Source organism: Hippopotamus amphibius, chromosome 2 (genome assembly GCF_030028045.1).
Source record: "Hippopotamus amphibius kiboko isolate mHipAmp2 chromosome 2, mHipAmp2.hap2, whole genome shotgun sequence".
NCBI classification, from domain to species: domain Eukaryota; kingdom Metazoa; phylum Chordata; class Mammalia; order Artiodactyla; family Hippopotamidae; genus Hippopotamus; species Hippopotamus amphibius.
Window position 1 is genome coordinate 55,063,609 of NC_080187.1, and position 10,713 is coordinate 55,074,321.

At 43.4% G+C, this 10,713-nt stretch overlaps 1 protein-coding gene across 1 annotated transcript; it reads right to left on the reverse strand.

The window, feature by feature from the left end:
- Positions 1-2,173: 2,173 nt before the first annotated feature.
- LOC130844347 (actin-related protein 2/3 complex subunit 3-like) lies at positions 2,174-8,650 on the reverse strand. Its single transcript, XM_057720639.1, has 3 exons — positions 8,594-8,650; positions 8,011-8,068; positions 2,174-2,721 (listed from the first exon to the last, which is right to left on the reverse strand). Exons 1-3 carry the CDS (start codon positions 8,648-8,650, stop codon positions 2,174-2,176), a joined length of 663 nt encoding a protein of 220 aa, XP_057576622.1.
- Between the last annotated feature and the right edge of the window lie 2,063 nt (positions 8,651-10,713).

Sequence of the window (10,713 nt, forward strand, 5' to 3'; positions counted from 1 at the left end):
AATGTGCTTACTGTTGTGTCCCTATGGCCTGCCGCAGTGACAGTCACAGCAACCAAATGTTTGTTGGCCCTAAAGAGCCCTTATCTTTGCCCTAAAGAGCATGATGATTTGCTTTAGGTAAGAAACCAAGCAAATGTAAAACTGACATGAAACTATTGTTATGGTGGAGGTTTGGGGACAGTAATTCTGGAAAGGGAATGTCAGGGTGGGCTGGAACAGAAGCAAAGCTTCCAGGAGGTAGATGAAAAAATGATCACCATCAGCTTCCAATGGTTTATTTATTTTTGTTTTATATTTTAAGTCACTCTACATATACTTTATAGAAGTGAACACACAGTAATAGTGAAAAACAATTTCATTAGAAATTTTAATAAGAATTCAAACATAGTAAACCTCTTTGTATTACATTTTGAGGCACAAGAAACATAACAAAATGAAACAATGCTACCACATGTCCTTTTAACAAAATGGAATAGGCCAGGTGCTTGTAAAAATTTTCCATCCTTTGACAGATTAATGATGAAAATACTGTATTCCTTTTTGTCCTTAAAAATACATTATCCACACATTGGTTCATAAGTTTGAGAAGAATCATCAGGATACCATGATATGAGGACTTTCAGTCTGAGATTTCACTTACAGGTTACATTTTCCCATCGTGATTTGAGTCTAGAGTACTGCTCTCTGTTGCTTTTCATTTTGTTTTCTGGTTTGTTTAATAATTTGAAATGTTTTTGTTTTCTTCTCTTTGCCTTTAAAGGTAGGAAGTTAAAAATTCTGAATTGCCATTTGTGTTTAGTGAAGGCTGAGAGCAGACTACAAAGATGGTGTCCACTGCCTTCTTTTATACCTTCTTAAAAGATGACTTATTCCTTTAGGCAACAAGAAAACCAAAGAATGATGATTTCTTCACTTTGCATCATCTTCCTAGGCAATGCCATCATCCTTCCATTTAAAAATTATTTTCTTCTTTTTTAGCATAGTTGGGAACAGTCGATGAGTAATGAGGAGCAAAGATGAGCAACAATAACTCCCAGGTAATGGAAGAGTAACATGTTTTAAGATGTAGGAAAAATAAGATCATTAAGATCCCACGTTGTATCTTAGACACATTGCCCTTAGATAAAAGGGTCCATATGGTAATTGCAATATAGAAGGTTTTATTTAATTTAAAAATATGCAAATTCTCTTTTGTTCTTTGGAAGACCTCTACGAAAGAAGATAGTCCTAAAATATCAATCCTTATAAATAGTTAGGACTCAAAAAAGAAATGCAAAAGGAGATTTGGAAAAGTGGATGAGGATGGACAAATACTCCAGTTGTGGGGGGGGCAGGGTTGGCAAATAGATACGATAGGAAGGGGCAACATAGCTCTGTGTGTATGGGAGTCAGTATGTAGATCTGATTTATCACAACTGATGTTTTCTTGGGAAGTAGGGAGCATCTGGTTGGAGGTCCAATTGTGGCCACCATTCACTTGAGCAATGTAGACTGGATTCTGCAAGGCAAGGCATAGTAACTCTGAAAGGTTTCGAGCAGGAGTGGCCTGTTGCATGCAAACAGTTTCTGGCTGTTTTGTACTATGATCATGATGCTTTATTCCCAAGGAAAAATTTTAGTTTTTAACATGTAATAAAAATCATAATAAGAATTTTTTTGTGTGGCTGTGTTGGGTCTTCGTTCCTGCATGCAGGCTTTCTCTGGTTGCGGCAAGTGGGGGTTACTCTTTGTTTTGGTGTGTGAGCTTCTCATCACAGTGGCTTCTCTTGCTGCAGAGCATGGGCTCTAGGTGCGCAGGTTTCAGAAGTTGTGGTGCATTGGCTCAGTAGTTGTGGCACACGGGCTTAGTTGCTTCTCAGCATGTGGGATCTTCCTGGAGCAGGGATCGAACCTGTGTTCTGTGCATTGGCAGGCGGATTCTTTTTTTTTGTTAGAAATTTCTTTATTACTTATTAAGCACCAGCCTAATACTGCAGAAATTTCAAATCACCTGTCAACAACTCATTCTTCCCCAGCCCCCCACCGCATATTCTTGATAAAGAGCTCTTCAAGTAAAGACATGCTCTCTTCTCTCCTCTGTATAAAACTTTATAAAATAAAGGCAAAGAACAGTGTATATCTTGCTGTAAATGCTGCCCACAGCTGTGGAGACAGGGTCTGCCCAAGGCTCCCTTTACTGTCCAGATCCTGAAAGACTCTTATTCATGAATTGTCTCTTCACAAAGCAAGTCCACCACGTGCTGGGTTTATCGTTCTGAGGGTCAAAAACTTTCTCACAAAGTCTCAGTCCAGTCTTTTGCCTCAGCTGTTGTAAGTAGGCCCTCATCACTTCATCTGCCTGTTTGTTTGTAGGTTTGGCATAAATCGCATTAAGTGGAAAACCAGGCTCTCTGGGAATGGGAGAATTAGTGGCTCCCAGTGTATACATTTCTTTATTGCCTTGGCTTTTAGAATTGCACTTTTGGAGTTTCTTCAGACGCTCAGAAATGTAGAGAGTTATATATATCAAGGTCCTATCAGCTGCATTCTTAATTTCATAGTTTTTGAAGAAGACATTGGCCTTGAAGTAATAGATGGCTTCATCCACAATATCTGTATCTTTTGTTTCTCTAGGGGTGGGTCCTTTGAATTGACTTCTGATAGGCAACGGTACCATGCTTCCAGTGAGTTTGGTGTCAGGGTCCACTAGGGAAGAGTGGTAAGCCGGCGTCTTGGAGGTGCCTGGGTTTCAACCCCGAGGAGGAGGATCGGGTTAGAGCGCAGCGCTTCCGGTCTGGCAGCCCGGGTGGGGTACGCAGGGCAGGCAGATTCTTAACCACTGCACCACCAGGGAAGTTCCACACGTAAGAATCTTACCATTTAGTTCTGAGAATTATGCATTTATTTTCAGAACTCAGTATGTATTGCATTCTTTTACACAAATTAAAAGTCCACATGCTGTCTTCAAAGTCAATTAAAGCCATACACGTATTAACAAATAACCTACTTAGTTAAACTCCATTTCTTTGGGAGTTTGCACTGACTCCACAGGTCTTGAGTGTTTTAGGTCCACGCTTCCCTTGTTTGTCAGTAGGGAATGTGGTGAAAAACACCAGGCTTCTCAGTCTGGAAAGGTTAAGTTTGACAGTCAGTGGGATTGTAAGTTCTAAAATGGTTAAGTGTGGTAGAGAAACTGAGCACACATTTGTTTTTCAAATTCTGGAAGTGTTTCATAGGCAAGAAGCTTATGGAACCATTATCCCAAGAGGTGGTAGTGCCTGTAAAAGTAATTTCAAAGATTAAGGTAAATGTGGAGATGACAGTCATAATTGGCTATTAAAGAAAACTGAATGTTTTGAGTGGCCTTCCCTAAGGCTCTTGTCAGGGCCATACATTTCTAGCTGTGTAGGCAGAGTCACATTTAGTGTGCTCCTTCTTGCATCTTTGGGAGGCAATCTGTACCAAGAAGAGCGTCTTGTTTTCAGAACACATGCCCATTGATGACTTCTTCTTTTTAAACAAAACAATCACTTATGGTTGACTGGGCTTAGGAGGTGGTTCTCACTCACGGTGTCTCCTGGGTTGCAATCAGATAGTGACTAGAGCTGGAGTCATCTCAAAGGCTGTTTGTTGGGACCTCGATTGGGGCTGAGGACTGAAAACCCTACACTTGGGCTCTGCATTGTTGTCTGGGCTTTCTCACATCATGGAAGCTGAGATTGAAGAGCGGGCATCCCAAGAGAGGAAGAGCCAGGCTAAAGCACCTTTTATAACCTAGCCTTGGAAGTCACACAGTGTCACCTCTGCTGCATTCTCTTCATTAGACGTGAGTCCCTCAGTCCGGCCCAATACAAGGGTAGGGGAATTAGACTCTACTTCTGGATGGGAGGCCCATTGACTTTTAGGAAAAAATGCTGGTTTTCATTCCCACATATTGATAATAATTATACCTAACATCTCTCCCTTGTCATTCAGTCAATCAATTAATCATTCATTCATTCACTTATTATGTTGGGCATTTTGTCCATACTTGAGATCTGAATAGGTCTTTATCATTTCAAAGCAACTTTACACCTATTATTTTACCTGATATTCTCAACAACCACTGAGTGATTGAGTGTACTTTATTACTTCCATTTTTTCAGATAAAGCCAGAAGAGACTCAGGAGCTCATCCAGGTCTTTGAGCTGGTACCTGGTCCAGAGGTCACTCATTCCCAAGTCTGTCCTGGTACCATGTTCTTTCCACTCAGCACCCAGAGCACCACTGTCCCTCTCTCTCAGCATGGCCAAGATTGGGGAGGGGGATAGACACAGAGACTTGCTGTGAAGTCACGTGGACTGTACACTGGGTGACCTCATTACCACCAAACCGGGACACTTGAGAGTGAAAGATGATGCTACTTGCTAATTATACTGTGATGTCAGGCTTAAATCAGAACTGTTCTAGGTAAACCAGGCACGTGGACACTCTACCCACAAATAATCAAATTTCACTGGAACACAAGTGCCTTGTGTTTTTCCACCAAAATCCTACTTTAATTTTTAAACTTCTCTTTTTTAAAAAATTGTATTTTATTTAAGTATAGGTGATTTACAGTGTTGTGTTAGTTTCAGGTGTACAGCGATTCAGTGTGTGTGTGTGTATGTGTGTGTATTTGTTTTCAGATTCTTTTCCCTTGGAGGTTATTAAAAAATATTGAGTATAGCTTCCTGTGCTATACAGTAGCTCCTTGTTGTTTACCTATTTTATATACAGTACTGTGTATCTGTTATTCCCAACTCCTAATTTTACCTTTCCCCTTTGGTAACCGTAAGTTTGTTTTCTATGTCTGTGGGTCTATTTCTGTCTTGTAAGTAAGTTAATGTATCATTTTTTTAGATTCCACATATAAGCGATATCACGATGTTTGTCTTTCTCTGTCTGACTTACTTCACTTAGTATGATCATCTCTAGGTCCATCTATGTTGTGGCAAGTGGCATTATTTCATTCTTTTTATGGCTGAGTAATATTCTGTTGTGTATATGTACCACATCTTCTTTATCCATTCATCTGTTGATGGACATTTATGTTGCTTCCATGTCTTGGCTACTGTAAATAGTGCTGCTATGAATATCAGGGTGCATGTATCTTTTTGAATTAGAGTTTTCTCCAGATATATGCCCAGGAGGAGGATTGCTTGATCATATGGTAGCTCTATTTTTATTTACTTTTCTTTTCTTTTTTTGGTGACTGCACCATGCCGCTTGTGGGATCTTAGTTCCCCAACCAGGCTCTGAACCCGGGCCCTGGCAGTGAAAGTGCGGAGTCCTAATCACTGGACCGCCAGGGAATTCCCTTTTATTCCCCTTTCCTTTTTCTTTTCTTTCTTTCTTTCTTTCTTTTTTTTTTTTTTTGGTAGCTCTATTTTTAAAAACTTCCATTCTCTTAAAGCAAAACCAAGAGCCATCAATACATGAGCAATGCACACTTCCCAGGAAACGGCTTGGGGGCGTCTTCACACACTTACACAAAACTGCTCCACCAGCTCCCGGAACCTGGCTCATCCCACGTGAGCTGAAGCCCCTGGACGGGTTTGGATTGATGGGCAGAGGCCTGTGGGGAGATGGTCCAGCTGTCCTAAACTTCTCTTCTGCTGCGCTGCATCATTGGTTGGGGAGACAGGAAGACCACACTCTAGAGAGCCACAGTTCAAGATAAAGGGGAAGACTTGGTGTGCAAGGTGAGAAAAGAAAGGCTGCCTGAATTGGTGGCCTATGGCTCAAGTCTAGCATTAGGATGGGAAAGTCAGGGATGAGCAGATTGAGGGCAGGTGGCTGCCAGTTGAGTGTGGGTGTGGCCTGGGTTGGGCTGTGGGGCAGGTCGGGTTCTCCAGAAGCAGGTACTAAGGAGGAGTCTGGGGTGCGAGATGCGTGTCAGAGATCAGCATCTGTGACGGAAAGGGGAAGGAAACACGATTGGGCAGAGGAAGGAGTCACAGTGTGATGCGGGTCTGATAAAACCCTGATGAGCCCAGCGGGAAGCTCTAGATCGTTGCCCATCTGTGTTGCCCCTATTGGGCAGAAACAGCTGGGACTTTACATCCCGCCTCACTCAGTCAGTGAATGCAGGCTGCCCAGGAAGGGTGTGACCGTGGGTGGCATAGGCTCGTACAGTGGAGGCAGACCCCAAAGGAGCTGAGAGCTGGTGGCTGCTCTGACCATGTGTCCCACAGCTGCGCCACAGTCCTTCCTGAAAGAGGCTCTGGGGGTGCATCCCCACGTCCATCCCAGGCTGGTACAAGAGAGACAGACAAATAGGAAGAAAATTTCTATTTAAATTAGCTGTGGTCTCAGATTTTTTTTTTTTTGAAGATGAGAAACTTCATAGGAAACTGAAAATGAGCAAAGCAAGATTTGTTTGTGGTAAAGGATATAGAGAACATAAAAATGTATCTTCAAGATTTTTCATGGAACATTATAACTGATCAAATTAAGGTATCGATGTAGGAAGAAAAATATTTTAAAGCAGTGCTGCCCAATAGAACTTTCTGTGATGATAGAAATGTTTCATCATCTCTGTGCTGTCCAATACAGAATCCACTGGCCACATGAATACTCCCATTGTGGCTAATATAATTGAGGAACTGAATTTTTAATATGGCTTAAAGTTAGCCGCTTTAAAAACTGGCTACCAATTGAACAGCATAGTTCTAATGCCTCATGGTCAAAACCAGTGGTTTCTTTGGGGGGCTTCTCTAATTACTGCTGAGGGGTAGGGGGTTGGGAGTAGAAAGAAAAGAAGGCTTTTCAAAAAAAAATATTTATTTAGTTGCACCAGGTGTTAATTGCGACTTGTGAGCTCTGTAGTTGTGGCATGCGAATTCTTAGTTGTGGCATGCATGTGGGATCTAGTTCTCTGTCCGGGGATCAAACCTGGGCCCCCTGCATTGGGAGTGTGGAGTCATCCACTGCTCCACCAGGGAAGTCCTGAGAAGAAAGCTTTTAACAGATCTACTTAGTCACTTACATTAGACCTTACATCCTCCATAACTTCCAGGAGCAGTAGGTGGCACAACTTGATGTAAGGGGTATGAAGGAAGGAAGGATTCTTGGGGAGGTGGTCTCAGATTTAAAGGTCCTAGGCCTGGAGCGGATTCTGCTACTGATGAGTTGTGTGACCTCAGGTATGTCTTGTCCCCTTTCCTGGACTAACTATTCTTGCCTGTAAAAGCAAGAACCCCGAATTAGAGTTGGAGCCAGCCTCCATCCTGGCTCACAAAGTTACCTGGGATGGGTAGACTTTTCTGCCTCTTAGAGAGGGTTGAATTGAGCATTTTTGCTCTTGGTTGGGAATATTTGTCACAGGCTATTCAAGGTAAACTAGAACACCCCCTGGAGAATAACTTTTTAAATGGAACCACAGAAGAATTTATTGTGACTGTTAAGAGGCTAAAGAACAGAGAATCCGTAGGGAGTGATTGGATGCCACTTGTCATACTTGGAAAAGCTTAAGCCTTTCTGTTAATGGGAAAGAGTGAGCAGTTTCGGTGAGTAACTTCAGTGTGCCGTACTTAGCATTTATGGAGAACGTTTTTGTGTGTTTCCTATTCTTTGGATTTTACTTCTTTTCTGAAAATGCTTCCCTGGCCTCTTTTGTGTCTTGTAAGCATCAACTGAAATTGCACGTTTGACGTGGAAGGTTTTTTGAAACTAATGGATTATCTGTAGCTTTCCGTTATTCTTATCTCCTGTTGCCAAGATAATTAAAAGACGGCTGCACCATTGAGTGGTTTCAGGCGCTTTATCCAGTTATCTACAGTATTTATCTTTCTCTGCCTGGCTGAGTATCCTCTTTTCTCTAGTTGAAGAAATCTTGGCACCTTCACTGTTTCTGGCAGATTGCTGGCAGGAAGGATGGCAGGTCATCCCGGGACCTGAGAGTCTTCCTGGCAGTCAAGTTTCAGTGAGGTTGAGGTGTCCGTGTCTTAAAATATTCTGCCCCCGTGACTCCTCTGGGAACAGGTGGAAGGGAAAGGGAAAACCAGGCACTTTGGAAGGTGGACGTCTCTGCAGGATGCACAGTTCTGTCGGGAAGAGGTTCAGGGAGCTGTGGGGGAGAATAGACAGGGTCCCTTTGGGCAGAAGGGCCACCTCTAGGGCTGCCAGTCTTCAGCAATGGTGGTGGAGGACAGGGAGCCCAGACTTGGGAGGCATGTCCAGTTGATAATGATCATCTATGTGCTACTCTCAGGTTTCCTAGAGGTGAGTTCCAGGATGAATTTTGAAGAAGGTGAGGGGTATAGACGGGTGAAGGGGAGTCGGGCTAATGACATAAGGAAACACTGGGGGCAGAGTTGCCGAGAAAAACCTGGCCTCTGTTCACCGATGTTGAATAGAAATACAGAGACAGAGCTTTGGAGGAGTAGAAAGGAATAGCTTTATTACTTTGTCAGGCAAAGGGGGAACACGGTGGCTAGTGCCTCAAGAACGGTGCCCCCCTCCCTGGGGAATAGGGAGAGGTCTTATAGTCAGGGCTCGGGGTCAGGGGTAGGCGATAAGGATCAGGGCAGTAACAGTCCTGCATTCTTCTGATGGGCTGGTGGTGAGGTAAGTAGGAGTCAGCATCGTCAACCTTCACGTCCACCTGGTCTGGGGTCTGCATGCTTGTGGGCAGCATCCCATCATTCATCGTTAACTTCTCCCACCTGGAGGGGGTTTCAGCGTCTGCAAAATAGCTGAAAGATATTGTTGTGTGTATTGTTGATGGGGAAGCAGAAACTTGTCCCAAGGCTGCTTTTGCCTGTTTCTCCCAGGTCTCACACATCCCCTCCCTTCATTAATTAACAACTGCTTGAATCTGCTCATTGGAACGCAAGGAAGGTCATGGAGGCTGAATGAAGGCATTCTCCTATAATCAAAGAAATAGGGGACACAGAAAGTCTTTGGGGCCCAGGAGCCCCACAGGGCCCTGCTGCATATCAGCAGGACTCAGCCAGTCACTCATATATGCTGGAAAATAGGCCGTGGCTGGCACCGGGGCCCGAGTGGGGAAAGAATGTGGTTGAAATAGATTGACTATTAGTAATCAGAAGTTCTTCCTCTCCATTTTCTGCCAGGTATCTGAGGGGTTGAACTGAGAACCACTTGAGGTTCTCCAGCCAGTGGGAAAATGCGTTTGGAGTGTGATTCTAGGAGCCTCTTGGGAATGGATCACAGTATAGAAAAGACTGGATGGGAGGGGAGTAATACCCTGAGGGAGACAGGTGTGGCCCAGGGATGAGAGAAGGGAAAGGGAAGTAGTGTGGAAACTCTTAAGTGCTGAGTAAATGTGTCCCTCTTGCTTAATGTCACCGATGCCTTCTAGAAACCTAGACCTCCAACTCTTGGGACATCCTGAAGATCCCCCTAGTGTACCATTTCTGCTTCACTGCTCTGCCACTACCTGAGCCCTTTGATAGTGAGAACTTGGACCATTGTAAGAGTTTCCTTCCTAAGCTTCCTGCCTCAATCTCTGCTTCTGATCACAGCCTCTTCACTGCCTCTGGAGCAGTCTCACTAAAACACAGCTACGATCCTCTCCCCTGGCTGAAAAACTCTCCAAATCCCCCCAAAGCCTCCAAGGGCAGCTGATTTCCTTAGCAAGCCTTAGCCCTTCAGCTTGCTTTTTTTTTTTTTAAGAACTTTTATTGAGATACAATTTGGTATCCCAATCTCCCAATTCATTCCCCCCCAACCCTCCCTGCTTTCCCCACTTGGTGTCCATATGTTTGTTCTCTACATCTATGTCTCTATTTCTGCCTTGCAGACCGGCTGATTTGTACCATTTTTTTTATATTCCACATATATGTGTTAATATACGGTATTTGTTTTTCTCTTTCTGACTCACTTCACTCTGTATGACTGTCTCTAGGTTCATCCATGTCTCTAGAAATGTCCCAGTTTCCTTGCTTTTTACAGCTGAGTAATATTCCATTGTATATATGTACCACATCTTTTTTATCCATTCACCTGTTGATGGACATTTAGGTTGCTTCCATGTCCTGGCTATTGTAAATAGTGCTGCAATGAACACTGAAGTGCATGTGTCTTTTTGAATTATGGTGTTCTCTGGGTATATGCCCAGTAGTGGGATTGCTGGGTCATATGGTAACTCTATTTTTAGTTTTTCAAGGACCCTCCATACTGTTCTCCATAGTGGCTGTATCAATTTACATTCCCACCAACATTGCAAGAACATTCCCTTTTCTCCACACCCTCTCCAGCATTTGCTGTTTGTAGATTTTCTGATGATGCCCATTCTGACCGGTGTGAGGTGATACCTCACTGTCGTTTTGATTTGCATGTCTCTAATAATTAGTGATGTTGAGCTCAGCTTGCTTTTTTATTCTTATGTCTGTATCCCCTCTTGTCCTCATCTTATAGAAAGTCACAATTTTAATCTGGCTGCTTCTGTGTTTTTATTTATAACTTGTCCTAAAGTTTTTTTTTTAAATTAATTTATTGGCTGCATTAGGTCTTTGTTGCTGCCCGCGGGCTTTCTCTAATTGTGGCTAGCAGGGGCTACTCGTTGTTGCTATGTGCTGGCTTCTCAGTGTGGTGGCTTCTCATTGTGGAGCACGGGCTCTAGGCACACAGGCTTCAGTAATCGTGGCACATGGGCTCAGTAGTTGTGGCTCACAGACTCTAGAGCACAGGCTCAGTAGCTGTGGCGCTCGGGCTTAGTTGCTCCGTGGCATGTGGGATCCTCCCAGA

Coding starts and splice junctions, on each gene's coding strand:
- LOC130844347 (XM_057720639.1), bottom strand. CDS start 8,650: ATGAATGATGGGATGCTGCCCACAAGCATGCAGACCCCAGACCAGGTG. Junction 8,069..8,593: donor CAGACCAGGTGGACGTGAAG/GTTGACGATGCT, acceptor TCTCCCCCACAG/CTCCCTGAACCTCTTCCCGA. Junction 2,722..8,010: donor AGAGACGTCCACCTTCCAAA/GTGCCTGGTTTT, acceptor GTTGAAACCCAG/GCACCTCCAAGACGCCGGCT.